This window comes from Physeter macrocephalus, chromosome 11 (assembly GCF_002837175.3).
Source record: "Physeter macrocephalus isolate SW-GA chromosome 11, ASM283717v5, whole genome shotgun sequence".
NCBI classification, from domain to species: Eukaryota; Metazoa; Chordata; class Mammalia; order Artiodactyla; family Physeteridae; genus Physeter; species Physeter macrocephalus.
In genome coordinates, this window is record NC_041224.1 from 25361 (window position 1) to 48062 (window position 22702).

The 22702-nt window shown below is 35.8% G+C and overlaps 1 protein-coding gene across 1 annotated transcript in view; it reads right to left on the bottom strand.

The window, feature by feature from the left end:
• PHIP (pleckstrin homology domain interacting protein) overlaps nucleotides 1-22702 on the bottom strand; it is a 119706-nt gene that overhangs the window by 23299 nt on the left and 73705 nt on the right. Inside the window, exons 17-23 of the mRNA XM_028496239.2 lie at nucleotides 20725-20862; nucleotides 19601-19784; nucleotides 15990-16107; nucleotides 10391-10531; nucleotides 7899-7975; nucleotides 5072-5303; nucleotides 8-127 (exon numbers count right to left, since the gene is read on the bottom strand). Coding sequence (XP_028352040.1) covers nucleotides 8-127; nucleotides 5072-5303; nucleotides 7899-7975; nucleotides 10391-10531; nucleotides 15990-16107; nucleotides 19601-19784; nucleotides 20725-20862 — 1010 coding nt within the window. The remainder of the gene's footprint in view (nucleotides 1-7; nucleotides 128-5071; nucleotides 5304-7898; nucleotides 7976-10390; nucleotides 10532-15989; nucleotides 16108-19600; nucleotides 19785-20724; nucleotides 20863-22702) is intronic.

Consider the following 22702-nt stretch of genomic DNA (forward strand, 5'->3'; position numbering starts at 1 on the left):
AAAATACCTCATCACCCATTTGTGGCACAAATGGACATCTTCGGGGGAGAGTATCTGTAATCCATGTTGAAGGTAACCATTCTTCTAATGTCAAACCGTTTTCCGTTAGTTCTCCCACAGCCAATCTCTAAGTGTAAAACAATATAAAGTAATATTATCATGAAAGCATTCATCTATCAATCTGCCCTTTAAAATAACTACAAAGGTAGTTTAAAAAATAGAAGGGGAAGGGATCTTTGTAGAAAAATGTATATTAAGTATTAAAAACCTTACTCTGGGAAGATGGCAGCAGTGGCAGTATAGTTATATTCGATTTCTCCAAATCACTCCATAAAAAAAGAACTAGATAAACCAAAGCTCTACAAACAATATTCAAAACAAAACTAGGTGACAAGATATTCCCATAAACACCAAAGTATAAGCTCTGTCTCCTGTTTCCTCTCAAAATTCTATCAGTTTCATAAACACTCCACGTAACAGACCGAAGCATATTCGAGATTTTATTTTAAAAAATCCTAGTCATAAGCGTCTTAGTAAGAACTAAGTAAGATATTCTCATATGGGATGAGCAGTGCCAAGAAACAGAAGGCTGCTTCCATGGGCTGGGCATTAGACTTCCACATAGCCCAAGAACATTCCTTTACTCCTTTTAAAGTAGCCATTTCACACACAAGCTTCTAAAAACATTTTTTTTTCAGATTTCCCCCCCCCCCCCCGGCCCCAAACAGAATGCTGTCAAGCCAGGTCTCTTACTTTTGTGAATAGGCCTTTGAGAAAAAGTTAAAATTTTCTGGTCACCTACAGGTGGCCATCATAGTCTGGATAGTGTTACCTTAGACTTTGGAAAAATGGACTTTCTAAGAGCTGAAACCTAACACATGTAAGTAGAGACAGAAACTTCATGCAGCTGATTAAAAATGTTTTTTGGTTCAGTGTTTGTAAACTAAGATTTCTAAGTTTTATTCTCTTGCATTCGTTAAAGAAAAAAAAGGTGGTTATAAGGTAGTTATCACTGAGAGTTAATGAAAGTTCATGAAAAGAAAAAAGGTCATAATGGGTGTCGAGAACACTATCTGCAGCAGGTATGCTATAGTTGCTACTTAATACTCATTTTCCTATTAACCGCCTTTGTTGTATTTCTCAGTTAAGCACATCAGGAGAACTCTCCGGAGAGTAAGGGAGGGGTAAAGGACTTTGGCATTTACTATACATGAGATGGATCCATTGGAGAATTTTAGGCAGAAGAGTGATAGGATCTGACATATTTTAAAAGGATCACTCTGGATGCATCAGAGCAGGGCATCTGCAAATTATGGCCCATGGTCCAAGTCCAGCCCACTATCTTCTTTTATAAATCAAATTTTATTGGAACAAAGCCATACCCATTCATTTATGTATTGTCTAGGGCTGCTTTTAGGCTACAATGGTGGAGTTGCTGGCCCTCTACAGAAAAAGTTTGTTGATCCCTGCTTTAGAAAACAGAGCCTAGGGGGATGAGGGTAGAAGCAGGAAGAGAGATGGAAGGCTACTGCGGTAATACAAGTGAGAGTTCACGGTAGCTGACACTAGCATGATAGCAAAAGTGGTGAAAACAGTCAAGTGCTGAATGTATTTAGAAGACAGAGCCATGATAATAATTCCCTGATGGACTGAATGTGGAATGAGAGAAAAAGAAGAGTTACAGGGTTTTGGTGTAAACAACTGGAGTTGTCACTGCTGAGATGAGGAAGGCTGAAGTGCAGCACGTTAAGAGGGGAAAGCTTAGAAAATAATTTTTGCTATGTGTTAGATTTGAGATGTTAAGCCACATGACATGTGAACAGTTATTTTATCTACAAGTAGTTACTGAGTAGCCACTACTGTTAAGCACTGAGCACATCAAAGAGTGAGATCCACAGATCGTTATCAGTCTTACATATGATGAGGTGTTCAGTTAAAGTGTTTGAAAAAGGTTTCCTTTGACTTAGTAAAAAGGAAAAAAGGTAGGAAAAGTCTAAAATTACTTATTCCAGCCTCAATATGAACTATTAATACACTAAGGCAAGCATTTCTTCCCAGAATGTCGATTAGGATAGCTAACAACTCTTACCTGAAGCCAGGTAAGTTGGATATTAAATAGAATTAATCATATTTATAACTGTAAGACTGTGGCATAGACAAGAATCATTATGATAAACATTATGACAATTCCTCAACAATTCTTGGGGAACCTAGAAGTTTTGGTTAAAGTAGATTTCTGTCAGTTAGTACTTACAACCACTTAGGGGATAAAATGCATTGACATGTCTAAATTTCCAGCCTCGTGAATTGCGATTTCCTTAATTTTGGAGATACAGGTAACTGATTTATTTCCTTTCTATCCATGGATATTCTTCTAGGCCCACCTAAAATCTTATTTCTTCTGGAAAGCTTATGTGAAACTCTAAGATAAGACGGCCCCATTTGGTTTCTGAGTTATTATCTATAAAATTACTTTGCCAATCAAACGTGATATTTATCATGTGATATTTATTCTATTTTTTGGGGGGGGATTCAAACAACTTGTCAGTCACACATTGTTTCTGCAGCAAGTACTACGTCTTACACTTCTTTTTATCCACTGTATTGCTTTATAAACTGCAGGCCCTAGATAAAAATTCATCGCTCTGATTTACAGAGCTCCTAACAGCATAAGGGATATATGTCAGATAATATCTGAGATAACTTTACTGTATCTTTTGAGAATTCTGTTTTTTAATAAGCATTTTCTATATTTGCCTAACTGGGTTTTTTTTTTCTTTTTTTTTTTTTTGCTTAATTCAAACAATCATATGGAAAATATTTTCATTTTTTTCATAAATGCAATAAATATCAACTAATTAATGATGTCTCAGTTACTTTTCAGCTCTACAACTCTATGCATAAGAAGGGAAATATTGTGTTTACTTAAGATAAGACGACTAAGGAATAAGAACAATTCTATCTCCTGTTAGATTCACTGACAGGCTAACAACAAACCATGTGAACAAAAACCAAATTACAGGGAGTAGCCTGTAACCTTATGCTATTTAAAATCTGTCCCACATAAATTTAGTGGCAGACAGACCCATGGGTAATACTTTAAGCAAAACAGTGAAATGAAAATATGCCAAACAGTAACAGTGGATCCAAATGTAGCATGTGTGAAGGAGCCTGAGGTATTAGTTTATGGATAATCATCAAATAAAAGGGGACCAGGTGAAGTAAACTGCACTCCTGGGACAAAAGAATTATGTGAGGTAACACTGCAAACCTCAAAAGTTCATCAAAACTGTCTTGAGATGAAAAAAAAGTTTACCTCATTAGCCAGATACATGGCTAAATCGGTTTTATCTGTCTACTATGTAAATTAATGGGTCAGCCTACATTTATCATCACTGACAAGGAAGAAGAGAAATAGTGTGGCTAATGTGTGGTACTCTCTTTGGTAAATATCCCCTAGACAATGGCAAAGGAGGTGACAAAAAGGATAGTAGGCTGAGGAATGCAGATTAAAGTAATCCATAATTATAAAGCTGAAACAAACAAGCACTCAATGGATGCAGATAAAATAAACACAAGACAGAAGTAGTCTTAAAATTTTTCAAAGCTCTCTAAAGATAAAAACCCTACCGTCTCCCTAGTATTTAATTCTACAGATAACAACTTCTACTTAATTCTAAAAATGGCAGAGGTTTTAAAAAAATCTTCCATTTGTTTAACCAAATGTGCCTCGAACTTATAGTCTTCTGGGGAATACAAAACATGTCCCTTGTATTTCCTTTACTTTAGAGCAAAATTTAAACAGTTCTTGTTTCTAAAGAATTCTGACTCCGTAACAGCTAACAGATCTTATTCACCGAACATTCATCTCTTGCTTTCTCTGATCTGTCTCAAAGTATCCACAGACTAAAGATGTAGTAATCAAACCAGTACTACTGACCTAAGGACTATTGATGGCTCACATGCTCTGTAAATTAATGAAGGCTTGTTACCACAGTAGTATTTTCAGCAGTAACAGTTAGTAAGGATGGTTGAAAAGTAAAGGCAATTAAAAGACTAATAAGCTGTGTGTTTTGTAGCATTATTTTTTTTACATAAACAAATACCACTGGAGTCTCAAGAAAAAGATCTGCTCATGTTATACGATTAAATGCTCAATATTTACAATATGGTAATCCTACAAGTAAATACTTTCACATGCTAAACATTTAAAAACTTAAGGAAACTAAAGAGATCTTAATATATTTTATTTTACTACTGCGTACTTCCGAGTCTTTTCTATTACTTGCTGGTACAACTGAAAAATGTTTATGTTCATCAGCTGCACTTTTAAAATGCGTGCTTTGGGCTTCCCTGGTGGCGCAGTGATTGAGAGTCCACCTGCATATGCAGGAGACACGGGTTCGTGCCCCGGTCTGGGAAGATCCCACATGCCGCAGAGCGGCTGGGCCCATGAGCTACGGCCGCTGAGCCTGCGCGTCCGGAGCCTGTGCTCTGCAACGGGAGAGGCCACAACAGTGAGAGGCCTGAGTACCGCAAAAAAAAAATAAAAAAAAAAAAATGCTTATTTGTTTTTATAGAAAACACACACACACACACACACACACACACACATATATATATATATATATATATATATATAAATCAACCTTTTGTTTTCTTTCTTTGGGCTTCTTTTTCTTTGGTGATACTGGTCCATCTTTTTCTTCATTTACTTTCTTTCTTTCCTTTTTAATCTGTTTTTGCTTCTGTTTTTCAGATTCCTCTTCTTCATCTGAACTGCTTTCTGCTTTCTTGGTTTTATGCTTAGGAACTTTCTTTGGTGGCTGCAGATTAATTCCTGCATCTGCTGTCCAGTCAGAATAATCACTGGAGTAGTCACTAGAAGGAAAGAAGAGATTTAAAAAATACACAGACAAGATACACTTTAAGACTTTGTTGTATGAAAATATAAAGAAAGATCATAATAAAAAGTAATGACAGAACAGTACATACTAAATGAACTAAAAATATTTCCTAACTTTCAACTCATCTTCTAAATAGTTTCTTAAAAGTATATATATAAATCAACCTTTTGTTTTCTTTCTTTGGGCTTCTTTTTCTTTGGTGATACTGGTCCATCTTTTTCTTCATTTACTTTCTTTCTTTCCTTTTTAATCTGTTTTTGCTTCTGTTTTTCAGATTCCTCTTCTTCATCTGAACTGCTTTCTGCTTTCTTGGTTTTATGCTTAGGAACTTTCTTTGGTGGCTGCAGATTAATTCCTGCATCTGCTGTCCAGTCAGAATAATCACTGGAGTAGTCACTAGAAGGAAAGAAGAGATTTAAAAAATACACAGACAAGATACACTTTAAGACTTTGTTGTATGAAAATATAAAGAAAGATCATAATAAAAAGTAATGACAGAACAGTACATACTAAATGAACTAAAAATATTTCCTAACTTTCAACTCATCTTCTAAATAGTTTCTTAAAAGTCTGGAGGCTTAATTTACTTAAGTATCTCCAAAAATGTTTAAGATAAATAAGGTTGTAGTGCTAGTTAAACAATGAATTTAAGTATCTTCTACGATTTTAGCAAACACAGATTTCTGAGTGCTGCATGTGTTCAAAATATTGTGGAGTATACAAAAATGAGGAGCACAGCATCACTTTCCTCAATTCTAGCAACAACAGAAAGAGAGCCCTAGATAGCACAGGAGGTACTGTCACTGAGGAAGAAGCACAGGGATTCCTTTGTGAGGGGACGTGGGCCCCTTGACATGGGAATGCCCATGGTAGAGCCCTGGTGCCTTCATGGGAACTAGATACCCAACTGGCAGGGCCAGAAGTCCTCCTACCCGGTGGGAAGACTGTGCCTGCCAACTTTGCACGGCATCTCCAGTGTACACCCTAGGTGTATCTTATGCTTCAAAGCAAAGTAAGATTCAGAAAAATACAGGCCTAACATTTTATGTATCACTACCAATCGTGTTTGCCATTGGCTGTGTCTCACTGGAAACTCAAGCTTTCTTTTCAGTTTACCTTCAACAGACCTAAGTTTTACTAAGCTGATGTTGCAAAATAAAGAATCCAATTATGTTATCTTCTGTTTTACTTTTAGTACATGAGAATATTTCATTACTTGATTTTATAGTTTTATAAATATAATTACTTTAATGGAATCTAAATTATACTATGTTAAAATCAATAATCAGGTTGTCTAAATTTACTGAAGTATATCCTCACTCCTCTAAACATATTGCTGATAACACCGAAGGCATAGTTTTCTGGAGTTTTATTCTACTACCTTGTCCCTCTGGCCCGAGTGTCCTTTATGGGCAATTTACCCATTATCTCCCTATGAATAATCATCACAGATAAGAATCAAATAATTAAGGTGTTTTCTAGTATGATTTCATGACTTCATTTTAAAACTTAAAATGATTTTGAAGACTTAAATAAAAAACATTTTCTGACACTACTCTGGATATGTGGGAACACATCTGCAGGGCAAATAGCCACCTAGGCTATCCTCAACTTAGGAGCATTTATTTACCCTAACCCCAGCCATGGTCACTGTAAATTGCACTCGCCAAATACTCACTGTTGTTACTCTCTGGAGCACTCAGCTCTTACAGAAAATCTGCTGCCGCCAGCACGGACTACAAACCCCAGAGGTCTATGTACTTTACAACAACTTCCCCAACTGCTGAAGCCAACACTGCTTTTTCAAAACAAGAACCTCTATGTCGTTTCCTGGTTTGCGATACAGGCAAACCTTGTTTATACTGTGCTTCACAGACACTGTGTTTTTTACAAATTGAAGGTTTGTGGCAATGCTGCACTGAACAAGTCTATCGGTGCCACTTTCCCAATAGTATTATTTTCAGATTAATGCTGTTTTTAAATGTTTAATTATTTTTTTAGACGTAACGCCACTGCACACCTAACAGACTACAGTATAGTGTAAACACAACTTTTATATGCACTGGGAAAACAAAAATTCATGTGACTTGCTTTACTGCAATATTCTCTTCATTGTGGTGGTCTGGAGTCAAACCTGAGATATCACCAACGTATGCCTATACTCTATTTTCACTGCTGAGCCGAAAGAAAGGGAGTTTTTCTTCTACTGCCTTGTTTCAAATACAGAAAACCACCAGACATAACAATGAACACTTGCATATCATTACTGGGAGCAACTACTGGGGAAATAGGAAAGTCCATGATGAAAAGAGGTGAAGAATTCTTAAATACAGCCTCTTGGTTTCTTTGGCAATTTTAAGAGCTAGTGCTGCCAGGGAGTAAGTATCAGGGGCTAAACATAATTACCATTCCCAAAGGCTCTACTTCTTGCTACTGAGACCTTGCAAGGTCAGCCAAGGCCATCAAGCCCTATAATAATGTGAATCACCAATAAGTAGGAGCTGAAGGAATCCTCGTTTACGTGATCAAATGGGGTGGGAACAACAGGAAAAAGGGAAAGTTTATTCTCATTGCTGGAAGAAAATATTATTAGCATTCCACAAATTCCATTAAAAAAGACAGTTAATTCTACAAAATTCATTACTTTCATAATTTAATGCATAAATATTTTTCAAAGCCAGTAATGAAGCTAGCTTGTGGTTCAGTATTACAAATATAAGAGCATTCAGAAGATAAAATATCAACTAAGGAAAAGTTAAAAGCATCATTTTGTACATCTAGTTACAATATCCAAAATTTTTTTTCTACTAGAGAAAACATGTCAAAGGAAATCTAAATTTTGGACAACTACAAAAAAACTCTGAAGAAAGATCAGTTTTAAACCCAAAGGGACTCTGAAATATGTTTCTGATAGAAAAGAATTTAACATTAAGAATCAAGGCAGCTTTCTAAAGAATTTACATTTGGAAGAATAAAAATTCATTAAGTTACCTAGAACTGCCATCACTATGCCACGCTCTCTCTTCCTCTTCAGACGTTCCACCACTGACAGCAACAACTTCACCTTCCTAAGAGACAGTTAATACGTATTTATTGTATAGCTTTACAGAATAACATTCTATGATTACAGAAAATATCAGTGATATCTAATAGTATGAATCATATTAGGATATTTATATTAAAACCTGATTTAAGTTAGTTGTAAAACAGAGGTCTCATATTTTTATACAAAAATTATTGAATGTATCCAAATATTAAGTGTATCCAAAGATAAAATACTTATTAATACTGGATTCAGAGCAATCTCTTGGGTGGATTAACATTTTTTTAAAAAGCCTCATAACACATCTTCTAGACTGGGTGATACCAAATTAATATTTGATATCAACTTTACTTCTTGGGACTTTTTTAAAATTTAAGTTTTCTTTTTCTATAGATGCATTGAGAAACTTAAATTTAGGAACTTTTATGTTTTAATTATTATTATTAAAATAGCTTTATCATATAAAAAAAGGATATTCCAACTCAGGTATTATTTTATACAAATGGAGAGGATTAAAAACTACCCAAACACTCTGATTTCTCTTTAGTAAATATTCACTGGTTAACACAGGATGCTACCTGTGAAGCCATTTTCTTTATAAAAATTGGTGGGTTTTTTTTTGGTCACAAAATCTTGCTCCAATAAAAATACCAGCTCACATTAATTAAGCTTTTAGTATATGTCAGAAACTGTTCTAAGCACTTTGTATATATCATCCCATTTGATCTAGACAAACAGTGCTGGTGAAAGGAATCAGTCATTTAAATAAAAGAAACTAAAGCTTAAACAGGCTAAGAAATTTACCCAAGGCAGAACAATTAATAAGCAGCAAAGCCTATTTTGAACTCATGTCATTTTACTTCAAAGCTTAGACCCACTCTACACTATTAACTGCTGGGCACATCCAGATCATTTTTCACGAGGATAATGAAATGTATTTTTTTACTAATTAAATGTTATATCTTGGGGAGAAAATTTTTCCTGTATTGATAGCTTAAAAATGAAGAATGTATTACATAACTATTCCACAGGGCTTTGAAAACCAGGCAAATATGAAAAGATCAAAATCCAGAGTAAATTTTATTTAGCAAACTTAATCTTTGCTCAATATAACTGAAAAAAAAAATCTAAACAAGTGATCTGATTATTCCCACTCTTAGTGTATTACTTCTTTAAAGGGGGAGAACAGAAACATAATTCTACATTCTAAATACGAAAACAAAAGGTACTATATGGAAGTACAAATTATTTGAACCAAAATCCCAGGATTCTTTCATTTTTAACTAATATATTGTGCCAAAGGTGATATTCTTTTCTTATTATTCTCCTCTACAAATTTAAGGCATAAACAAATTAGTTTTGAAGACAAATCCAAGAATTAGTAGAATTTTCTTACGTCTGGAAAAACATTTTGAGCTGAATTAATACGTTTAAAATTTTATAGAAACTTAATATTTAAAAGAGTAATACTATAAATCTTTCAAAAATAAAGAAATATTTTATAATGCAAATAAATTGCACACATATTTTACATTCTGTGGCATATCTAAATTGTTATGTGTCAAGTTTATATAATGAGTATATTTTATCTTTTTTTGCCAGATTGAACGTATCATTTTGTTCTGGCCATACAAGGACCTGAAAACACTGGAGACTAACTTTTAAATTATGGTTAGAATACTCTCGGTTTGTGCTAATATTGCCCTGTCCATAGAGAATATATGTGGAGAATCCCCATACATGTCTAACACTGCAAAACGTAACATGACTTCAAAAATGTGTAGCTGTCAACATATCAGATCATAGAGTCTCTGACTTAACTGTGAGTGAAGGGCTAATAGGAAGAGTGGGACAGGGGAAGGAAGACCATTATAATTGCTAAATAAGACTGATTTGTGACTGCAAACGGAGTCCCTTTGCTGAAAGAATATATAATTTAGTAGGGACAATGATATTTATGGAAATAATTATACATAGGAATATTTTTAAAATTTACATTGAGAAAGCTATAAATTGGTACAGAGATTAAAAACTAACCAAAATTGTCTAATGTCTATTGATCAGTTATAGTTACAGACTAGGGCTTCATGGTACCATTTCAAAAACTTGGCTTTGGAGTGAAAGGAACGTGGGTTTAATCCCTGCTCTACCATTTAATAGTTAGGTAAATGTGTAATCTAAACATCTTTGAACTTCAGAGCCCTCAAAATGGGAATAATTAATTCACATGCATTTGTTTTGTGGACTTGAGGTTATGAATATCTGTGCCATGCTCAGAACACAAACTACGGTCCTTCAACTATCACTGTCATTTTAAGACCTAGACAAACCATGTTTGAGCTACATCTAAAAATATAACAATGAATGCAAATAATAAAAGTTACATTAAAAAAACAAGTAAAAATGAAAACAGAAATCTGTGAGTGTGCTGAGCTCTCACATCTGAAGAACTAGTGCCATTTTCTATCTCTTCTGAAGGTCTGGGAGTCTCTTCCAATGCAGATCTCGTACGATAATTGTGTTGGTTTGCTTGCTGCTTTTTGGATTCTCCAAGATCCAGGAAATGTTCATGAGTATGATTCTGGAAAAAAGTAAATCAAATTTATTTAGAGTATGCTTAAAGAATGCCTTTTACTTTAAAAGTTGTATTTTTTAATGATAAAAAAACCCATTCATATTTAAGATATCCCGTAAGTAGACTAGACTATAGTACCAGCTCAAATATTTTAACATTAAGTTAAAACACAGGTTTATGATATACTGAAATTCACTTGCTGATAGGTTATAAAAACTTTTTTTTCTGATGAGGATTCATAATCACAGACCAAGCCTAACACTGAACTCTCCTGTACCCATGCCAAACCTACAGAACAGATATAAGAAAGAGGACCACAGACTGTGAGGCATATATAATAAGGCAGAGGCAAACTAGAAAACAAAATGGTGATCACAAAGCTAACCAATCGCTATGAGACTTGGATACCAGGTGACTAGCTCTCTCTTCTGCTGCAGGCAAATGTGAGAAAAAAGTCTTCTGCAGCAGATGAGAAAACAACTAAGACTGATCAAAATAACTCAAAGTCCAACATGGTTACAGAGATGAAAAAAACTCAACAAACACAAGAATTTACACCTGAAAAAACCCCCCCAACTTGTGAATATACAAAAATAGAAGGAAAATACTAAAAGTTACCTTCGAAAAAAGAGACTGACATCAGACTTATACATATAACATATCATGCAATAAATCAAACAATGAGAAAAAGGAACACTATCTTTAAAGTGTTGACAGAAAATAATTTTGAACCTATTAGTTATATCCTCAGTCCTTTGAACCTATAGTTATATCCTCACTTTTTTTTTTTTTTCCTCTTCTCATTAACTTTGTTTTAATGGATCTCAAAATTCTGTGACAGATTTCTGGTCAAGTTGTTTCCATTAAAAAGTACTGATTTAAAAACTAGTAAGTTAAAACTGCCACATACAGAAAACAAATGGTCCACAAAACATTCTCTGTTTCTTCAAGGTTTTATGATGCATTATTATCAATCAGTCTTTTACTATTTAGCTTAAATGGCTGATCAAGACGAACAGTCCTGAGACAGTTCTTCCACCACTGGTTAAGACTGGGGTGCCCGGTACTGGAGATAATATTCATTTAGCCTTCTGAGCTTTCTGGGCAGACGTGGTGACCTTGCCGGCTTCAGCTGCCTTCTTGTCCACTGATCTGATGACACCGATAGCAACTGCCTGTCTCATGTCATGAACAGCAAAGTGACAGTCAGAGGAGTTCTCAACACACAAGGGGTCTTGCCAAGAACCTATCAACAGTGGCAGGCAGCACCACCACCTTTCAAAACTTTGAGGCCATCTTCCAGAAGCCCCTTCCCAGAACAGTGACTAATCTTCTCCTTCAGGTCAGCAATCTTGCAAGCTGTGTGAGCTGAGCTGTGGTACAATCCAGAATGGGTGCATAGCCAGCACTGACTTAGCTTGGATGGCTCAGGATAATCATCTGAGCTGTGAAGCTGGCTGCTTCCATCATTCATGGGTTATTTTTGCTGTCAGGAACCACAAAGCTATTATGGCTAGCAGCTCTGACAGACATGTTCTTGACACTGAGGTCTACATTGTCTCAGAAGAGCTTCACCCAAGGCTTCACGTGCACTTCAACAGACTTTTTTTTTTTTTTAAACTTCAGTTGTAATGACGACTGGAGCAAAGGTGATCACATGCCAGATTTGAGAACCCCAGTCTGCAACTGGCCCACAGGGACAGTGCCAACACTACCTGGAGGGGCAGGCACCAAGGGCTTGTCCATTAGACAAGTCGGTGGCAGGATGCCATTCAGAGCTTTAAGCCGCATGGTTCCACTGGCACTGCCATCTTTACAGGTGACTTTCCATCCCTTGAACCAAGGCATGTTAGCACTTGGCTCCAGCATGTTGTCACCATTCCATTAAGAAATCAGCATAAACACTAGCGTGTTGGGGTTGCAGACAATTTTCCTAATGTGGGTGCTGATTCTTTAATTTCCTCAACTCTTCTGGCTGTAGGGTGCTCAGTGGAATCCATTTTGTTAACAACAAACAAAAAGTCTAATATTAGTCAAGTTCAAGTTCATGTGGTTCTCTTTTTCTCTCCAGAAACTTTCAGAATATTCTCTGTTTTAGATATTTTCAAATCTCACTACAATGTGCTTATTTGAGGTTTTAAATTTTTTAATTTTGTATTATTTTTTTCCTTATTCTAGTTGGCACACTATGCATTTGCTCAGCTAGAGATTAATTCTAGGAAATTCTGGATAATTTTTCCAACTCTTTTCTCCCTCTGTATATTTTTTCTTCTTTGAAGACTTACCAAATAAAGCTTTTTTTTTTTTTTTTACTATGTACCTCTAATCTCTCTGTGTATATGTGTATGTATACAACATACACATTACATAAACATACACATACATGTTTTTCACACTTCCCTCATTCTCTCCATCATTTTATCCCTTGTTGATGCATTCTGAAGAGTTCTTCAACTTGACATTCCAGCTTGTTAGCTTATTTTTCAGTGTTTTGTATTCCTCTATTCAACCCATCCATTGAGTTCTCCATTTCAAAGACAAGATGTTTCATCCCAATTTCTCCAACAGAACCCTCTCCAAAACAGCTTGCTGCTACATCATGTTTCCAATATCCTCTCTTATCTCTCTCAGAATAATATGCTGTGTTGAGTATCTGAATATGTTTGGCTCTGGTTTCACAAGTGTATTGGGTGGCACTCGGGAAGGGAGGGAAAAAGAAGAAATCTAGGTCTTGCCCTGTCTCCTAAAAAAGATTCTGTATGTGTATGGGGGGATGGGGCTGTGTACCTCAAGACCTATAATACTGCAAACCTGAGTTCAACCAGTCTCTGTCTCTCCATCACCTCCACTCTCCAGTTCCCTCTCCACAGTCTTGTCACTTCTTCCCTGCACTTTACCTCTACTCTTGCTGGGGCTGTTAACTTGTAAAAGCCAAGTGAAATAAAAGACATTTTCACATACAAGGATACAAGATTTACTCCACACAGATTCTCTCTAAAAGAATTACTGAAGGGTTCTGTAATTTTGCAAAAAATTTGGGAAAATATGTAAAAGGTGTAAAAAAGGAAATAATACTCAACTATAATCTCATAAGCTTTGAGTAATTTACTGTTAAGAATGTAATGGATCTTGCTTCTTTCATTTAAATATTATTTATCTACGCAAATCTATTTCATTAAAAATTGCTTTTTGTTTCATTTTGTAAAGCTTTATCCACAATTTTGCATTTCATTAGAGTAAATTCCAAGTCAAAGAACATGGTTTTTTGTTTGTTTGTTTGTTTTTTTGTGGTACGCAGGCCTCTCTCTCACTGTTGTGGCCTCTCCCGTTGCGGAGCACAGGCTCCGGACGCGCAGGCTCAGCGGCCATGGCTCACGGGCCCAGCTGCTCCGATCTTCCCGGACTGGGGCACAAACCCGCGTCCCCTGCATCGGCAGGCGGACTCTCAACCATTGCGCCACCAGGGAAGCCCAAAGAACATGTTTTTAATGCCTTAATATATAATGCATAAGAAAAAACTGGTTGTCAACCAACATCTGTTCCACGCTTCTTGCACAGAAAATGAAATTTTCATTGTCAGAATTTCATGTGACTAAATTCTGGCCAATGGGATATCTGGCACAATGTTGCAGAACAACTTCAAAAAACCTTCCTCAGGAGAGCATATGTACCCTCTCTGCACCTTCCTCACTGATAATGATCTTCCATCTTGCAGCCTTATATGAAAATGCTGACATCTTGAGGCATGAAGTCAAATTCACACATAAGAAAATCAGAAATATTTAAAGAGCTTCAGTTCTCAACACAGAGGACATCAAACCAGATCTTGACCACCTACCGAGGCTTTTAAATCAGAGAGAAATACATTTCCCTCAAGGGGAATAAATAAATATTTAAGAGAAATTAAGTAAATTTAAGGCACTGCAATTTGGGGACCAAACCTATTGTCAAAAATCAACTTTATAATTGCTTTCTAAACAGTTTTTTTGTATTAATTTATACAACCCCTCTGCACAGTTAGTACCCTCTACTATTAGAGGAAAAAAACCAATGCAACTCTGAGATGAAAGGTAGCATCTCATAACTTGTACATCTGTGATTATCAATAGGAGGTGCTTTCAAACCTTTCTCCAGTCTCATAAAATTTGAAAAACAAATGTTTTTTGTATGTTATAAACACTACTGTCCCACTTGCTTTTTTTCACTTAACAAATACATCATGAACGTTTCTCCAAGGCAATGGAGTGAGCTCTAACTCATTTCTTTAAAAAGCTGTATTCCATGGGTATATATATGTCACGACATCCTACTTTTCGTCCACCAATAAACACTAAAGTTATTTCAGTTTTTGCCACCAGAGACACTATAAATATCTGCATGCACACACACGTATATACATTCACATCAATTCTTTTCTTTCTAAAAAAAATAGTCTTCGAAGTACCACTACTGGATTAAAAGATAAGCACATCCTTTTAATTTTTACAGATATTCCATCCATAAAAGTGGTAGCAATACAAGCTCACAATCATTATATGTATTATGTCCCCACATCCTTGGATTCAGAGCAAAGGATACCCAAAAAAGGGTATGCTTTCCAGCCACCATGAAAAAAACAACCAACAACAACAAAAAACTAAAAAAGAAAAGATTATTCCAGATTATACTAACAGAAACTGTAGCAGTGTAGGGTCCTACTGATGCCAAGGTATGATACCCTTAGTAAAGGAAAACATAAAATAATAGCAAAGGACTACTTGAGTCCTTCGAAGAGTCACAAAACAGAAAAGGGAGCTGTAATAAAGGAAACTACTTTAGAAGGTCTGAGGAACTCAAATAAGAGGAAGGAGCACAAAGCTGGGTCTAGAGACCAGTCAACCCTTGACACTCAAGAAGGTTAAGTACATATCTCTCCCAGATTTGGGCATAACCAACTGAAATCCACTGGACTGAAAAGTTTTTCCAGAGTATGATGGCAGACAAACCAACAGGGCAAACTAGTAGGGACAATTTACCTATCTTAATGGAGAAAATGAGAACTATTATTTATAGCAGCATAGCTGACTTAATTACCTGCAATAACAAATAGGTGCAAAACAGTAAAAAAAAAAAAAAAAAAAAAGTGTAGGACAAAAACCAAAACCAGAACACTGTTTTACAGTGTGCCACCAATGGCAGAACTAAAAAAAAGATCTTGCTTAGACTTAAGGTATAATTTATTAGATTTAACAGGCATATTACAATTGGCATTTGGGGAAAAGGTATGCTAGAAAGTAGGAAATGTAATATTAAAGATTTAAAGATAATCCAAAGATAATCGAGAATTAGCTATGTTAACTTTATTTCATTAGTTAAATATACTGTCTACAATGTTAACATCTTTAATTACAAAAAGGTCTTTAACTACACAATGGTCACTGTACTTATGAAGCAAATATTAAACATCAAAGTAATTACTATTTACCTTTGAGACAGTGGGCATTTTATTCTCTTTTGGAACTGTGAAGTGTTTTCTTTTCTCTTCTGATCTGTAAGTCTTTATTTCTTCTTCTCCCTTTGCAGTTCTCCATTCTTCTTGCCTACTGAAAGAGAATTAAAAGCCACATATAATCTGTAATGTTTATAACTGATTTCTCCCCAAAGGGAATGTTAGGTATCAGAGAGGGGATGTTACTCCTGATGCCTTCTTTTCAGATGAGGCATGTGATAAAGATTTCTCAGTTTAATTTCACAGATTGTGAGCTCTGGACATTAAGCATTAAATGACTGGAATACTGGAAAGACAGACTCTGTCCACTTGAACTAGATACTACCGTTTCTACTATAGTCTTTGGCAAATAAAGTTTTAGGATCTGGGAACACTGTTACTCCTAAGGTAACTGCTCCAAGAATTAAAAACAGAATTTATTTATTCTTCAAAAATTATGTCAGTGTTGGCTTATGCTGTGATAATCTTATGTGCCATACAGATAGCTGGAATTAAAAAAAATAATAATAAGGCACAACAGACCCTTGAGGTACAACTAACGTTAACTCCCGAAGCCCTGAAAGAACTACATTCTCTCCAGTGAAAGGCAGGCCAGGCTTCAGCCACTGAAAAAACTTCAACTCTATCCAGGTATCAAGATGAATTTGAGCAACAGAAGTTTTGAGGAACATTAACTGTGCACTTTAATTTCATGAAAGCTGAACTCACAAGGACAAGAGAATTCTTAAAAAATTTTAATTCCTTAAAACTTTAAGGTTTTTGAACTGGAAGGGTATTTAATCTTTGAACTTTAATTTTTCCCTGGAGATATCACAGTTGGAAGGGAGTTAATATTTGAACCTGGAAGAGCTCTATAATGTGGATATTTTATTACTTGGGTATATCAATGTTGTCATTTTATACTTAATTGCAGAATCTCTAATGCGCTGGGTCATGATTCTGAATGGAAATGAGTGAACTTGAATCTTGTGAAAAGAATGCCCTTGGATTTAATTTTGTTTGTTCTTAATTTGTTTTTTTTTAAATTAAACTTTTTTATTGAGATAACTGTAGGTTCACATACAGTTCTAAGAAATAATACAAAGAGGTTCCTTGTATCCTTTACCTAGCTTCCCCCAATGGTAATATCTTGCAAAACTATAGTACAACATCATAACCTGGATCTGGATATTGATACTACCCACTGATATTCAGAACTCCCCAGTTTTACTTCCACTCGTGTGTGTGTTTGTGTGTGTAGTTAGTTCTCTCCAAGTTTATCACGTGTACGTTTGTGTATCCATTGCCCCAGTGAAGATACAGAAAGAACATTTCCACTACCACAAAGATCCCTTGCAGTGCCCTTTTAATGATCATATCCACCTTCTTCTCCTCCTCCTCAGCCCTTTCTCCCCACAATGTCTAGCAACCACTAATCTGTTCTCCATCTCTATACTTTTGTAATTTCAAGAGTAGTCCATAAATGGATTAATACATAACCTTTGAGACTGGTTGCTCACCATAATTCCCTGAAGATTCAATCAAGTTGTATATCAACAGGTTGTTCCTATTTAATGCAGTCTTATTCTATGGTGTGGATATACCATAGGTTGTTTAATCATACACCCACTGAAGGATATCTGGGTTGTTTCTAGTTTTTGGCTATTACGAATAAAGCTGCTATACATTTGTGTACAGGTTTTTGTGTGAAAATAAGTTTAATTTCTTTGGGATAAATCCCCAAACAGTGCAATCAATGGATCATATGATAGTCTTATGTTTAGGCTTTTAAAAAAATGCCAAACTGTTTTCCGGAGTGGCTGCACCATTTTACATTCCCACCAGCAATGCATGAGGGATCCAGTTTCCCCACACCCTTCCCTGCATTTGGTGCTGTCACTGTATTTCAGCCATTCTGATAGGTACATAGATTACTTCACTGAAGTTTTAATTTGCATTTCACTAATGGCTAATGATGTTGAGTATCTTTTCATGTGCTTATTTGCCATCTGTATATACTCTTTGATGAAATGTCTGTTCATAGCTTTTGCCCAATTTCCTAATTGGATTGCTTTGTTTACTGCTGAGTTTTGAGAGTTCTTTATATATAATAGATATTAATCTTTTGTTGGCTATGGGATTGGATTTAATTTTAATGCAAAGCTCCAGGAAGGCCGGATACCCTTTGAAGTAATGGCTACAGCCTCGCTGGACCATACGCTCAATGGTCAAGCTCAAAGAAAAAGAGATAAAAAGGTGACGAGTATCTGGAGAGAAACAAATCTTCCCCACTGTTCCGTGTGCAGGGACCTCCACCACCAACGAGCAACCCACTCCTGGACTCTTTTCACCTCCTTACTCATTCTTCTCTGGGGGAGGAGTAGTGAACTAATTAATCAGGATGCTCTAGAAGGAAAATCCAGCTTATCATGGCCCAGTTCTATGCCCTGTTTGCCATGTATACATTCTTTTCTGCACTTTAAAGAAGCAAACCAGCTGCCTCACATGGGGAGAAATACCGTGGCCCAGTGGTCCCTTTGGCTGGGGTTCAGTATTAGGAAGCGCACATTCATGCAGATAAAAGTCATGTTCTTCACAGCCGTATGAATAATAAAATATGCTCATTTCCTGTCTTACTCTTTTGTGTTATTTTTTACTCCTTCAGAACTATTTTTTAAATGATGGGTATTATTTATTGCACCCTCTTCAAACCTTAACATTAGAATTAAAAAGTAGACAGGAACGCAGCTAAAGAACATCTAGGTATATTTGTCATCAGATAAAGTTATGGTTCAAATTCAAGCTTTAGGTGTATAATCCTAAAACCTAACACAAATTTGGGTGTTGTCCAATCAAAAAAGCATGATATATATAAACATTCAGATTACAAATATTTTTAATTATATAATTACTCTTATCTTTTAAAAACCAGGAAATCCTAAAATCAAATTTGATCTTCCTATGTTTTTTATTATAGTACAGTATTATAATATATAGTCAGTATTAGTTGGGGCTCATATGGACCTCATTCATGAGTATTTCATTAATAAAGAATCAAAAGGAATTGGATATAAACGTCCCTCATAGCAATGACCTTGAGAATAGGATTACATAAAATCAATACTTTTAAATTTACATATGTATACTTTTAAGTATGAAAAAGAATTACTTAAAAATACTTATATAATCTATTACCAATAAATAATATAATGTATTTTCACTATGCCTCTGAATGATGTGGTGTGAATGATTAGTAAAATCCACAAAAAACTAAATTATAACAAACTATGAAAGTGTTTTAAGATACAGTTAAACAAGACAAAGTAAGATTTAAGTATGCTACTCAGTAAAATCTCATATTTGTTCAAGCCAAATTTATAATTCCCCCCATTCACCTTAATACTCCCCCCATAACATTTATATGAATCATCCTAGAAAGGGACATATACTGAAATATAACTTTTCTCCAGAGTCATGAATAGTTTAAAACGTTAGCTCTGCAGATAAATTTAAAACAAATTAGAGCTAAAAAGGTACTCTGAAGACTGTAATTCAAAATGAATACAAACAACTGTGGTACATAACAATTCATAATTCCCGTTCCTTACCTGGCTACACCAGCTGATAGCTCAGGTACTACCACCCTTCGACTCCAAGCTACAAGATCCCGCTCTGTGGCTATTTCACTTCTTGGTGCATTACTATGCATTTGCCGTACACCTTCGATTTGACCACTACGCCTTAGTCCTACGTTAGGTGGTGAATGAACCTCTGAGGTAGAACTTGTAGACCCTAAGTGAAAAAGTTAATACAGTAAGTTCTATTTAGAGACACTTCTCCATTAGCTTCTAACAGGAAACACACACACACACACACACACACACACACACACACACACACACAGTAGTTCTATTTAGAGACACTTCTCCATTAGCTTCTAACAGCAAACACACACACACACCAGGGGGAAAAAATCCACACACACACACACACACACACGGGGGAAAAAATACACACACACACCAGGGGGGAAAAATACACACACACCAGGGGGAAAAAATACACACACACACACACACACACCCCCCAGGGGGAAAAAATCCATACTATCTTCCACATGAAACTTCATAGTGCATCACATCACCAAATTAGGAGCTAAACCACAAGCAAAAGCTTAATGAAAACAGAACATGGTTATTCAGTTGACTAGATAAGTTAATGAATCATGACTATGGACTGTTAAGCTCCAAAGATGTAAAACCTAATATTACTTAAAAAAAAATTGCCCACTGTGTATTTTTGGGAAAACTATATAAGAAGCAAAAACAGACACAAACCCAAGGACATTTATGGTTCATAAATTTGCTTTAAATTTTCTCTAAAGTTTAATAATATACAACAATAAGGATGGTGAGATGTTCGAGAACGTGGCTTTGAATGTATTCCATAAATTATTGAATAAATTTATTTTTAACATTTTTCTAAGTTATTCATGTTTATTATAGGAAATCTAGAAGAATATATACATTAAAAAACTCATTGTCCATAGTTTGAAACCTTATATTAAGAATATTTTTTTAGGTCATTAAATATTCTTCAAAAACATGATCATTTTGGCAGCCTAATATTTCACATAACGGATTTACCATATTTGTTTAATCGCTACCTACAGCAGTAGTAGGTTTAGACTGCTTCAATTTTTTAAATGTTTCATTTAAGAATCACTGCTTACCTCTACTTAAACGGCTGGTATTACTGATACCTGCTTCACCAGAACGTCTCAGGTCTTGCTCCTGTTGTAGTCTTTGAATCATACTGTCCAGTGGGCTGATCTCCTGGTTTGCTTGCTGACTTAAAACTTGGTTCAGTCCTATGTAAACCACAAAAATGCTAAGGATACTTCAAACCATATTACTTATCAACCTCACTATGAGTCCAGAATTAAACATAAATTTTGCTTGAGTAAAAGACCTAAAATGAGCAACTGTGAATGATGGGAGAGAGAGAGAAAAAAAAAAAGGAAACATGCCCCCTTCAATCTTCATTAAAAATAACGATGATGATGATGACATAACTTTTACTTAGTGTTTACCATGATTCAGGTACTCATAGGATCCTTACAATACCACAATCCCATAGGTATTATTAATTCCACTTTATAGGTAAGAAAATGAAAATAACTATTCAAAGTCATATATCTAGTAAGTGGCAAAAGAAGGATTTCATCTTAGATCATCTTTAAAAAAAGGCAAATCTGATTACCCACTTTCTCAAAAAGCTTTACTGCTTCGTTCAACAAATTCTTGAGTGCCCATTATGTATTAGGAACTACGCCAAGAAACTGAGGATCCAGTGGTGAACAAGATACATGACGGTCCCTGACCTTCAGGGAGCTAACATTCTAATGGGGAAATTGAATGATAAACCCATACACAAATGAAGACTGTGAAAAAATGTTGTCAACATAAAGAAGCTGATGAGATAGAGAAAATGGGGAAGGAGAGAAATGGGAACTACTTATGGTGAGTCAGAAAAGTCAAAGAAGCCCACTTTGAAAAGGAAGCATTTGAGCGAGACTTGAAGAAAAAGAAGAATTAGTCACCCATGTGAAGAGCTAGAATGCACTCTGGACAGAAGGTAAGAGCTGGTACAAAAGCTCTGAAGTAGGGAGGAACTTGGTGTATTTTAACCCATCCTGCTTTTCCAATATCAATTCTCACCCACACCAGTGATATAAGACTACCTGACTCTTTTACTCTCGTAATAGGATATACACATTTATGCTCTGGAGCTTTTGAACACTTCAAGTACAAATGTGATAAATGCTAACATCCTTCAAGCACCAAGAGAAATGGCATCTCCATATTTCCTACGTGAAATCTTTCCAGACTACCCCTGAAACACCTAATACAATGAAATGCTATGTAAATTGTAAATACAATGTAAATGCTATGCAAATAGTTCCCTGCAAGTAGCAAATTCAAGTTTAGCTTTTTGGAAGTTTCTGGAGTTTTCTTCCCGAATATCTTCTATATGGGGTTGGCTGACTCCACAGATGCTGAATCCAGGAATACGGAGGACTGACTGTGTACATACCTTAGTACTCAGCCCAATATAGAAAGGAAGCCCACTACTTAGTTCTTCAAAAGCATGAATTTTCTTATCCATCTTAATATTCTAATTCTAAATCTAGAACAATGCTAGGCATATAAAGATGCTCAATCCTGCTGAACAAATAAGAAAATGTATGTTATGAGATATATGAAAGGCACTGCCACAAGAGGAGAGAAAACAGCAATTAATATCGGGTGTGTGGGAATGTAAGCAAGGACTCGATGAGTTCAGAGTTTTAGAGTGGGTTAGTAAGATACAAAGTATATTCTGAAATGAAGTAGTAGTAGTATGAAGGTATAAGAAAAGAGGAAATTACATGTATTAAGCACATAAGGTTATTTCACTTTATAAGAGAAAACTAAAATACAACGAGATAAAATAACTTGACCAAGGTCACAAAGCTAGAAAGTGGTAAAAGTGAACAGAGGTAAAAATTAAAATGCCTATGGATGCCTCTTTCCTGGTATACTGGTGAGAAAACATCTCATGGGGCTTCCCTGGTGGCGCAGTGGTTGAGAATCCGCCTGCCGATGCAGGGGACACGGGTTCGTGCCCCGGTCCGGGAAGATCCCACATGCCGCGGAGCGGCTGGGCCC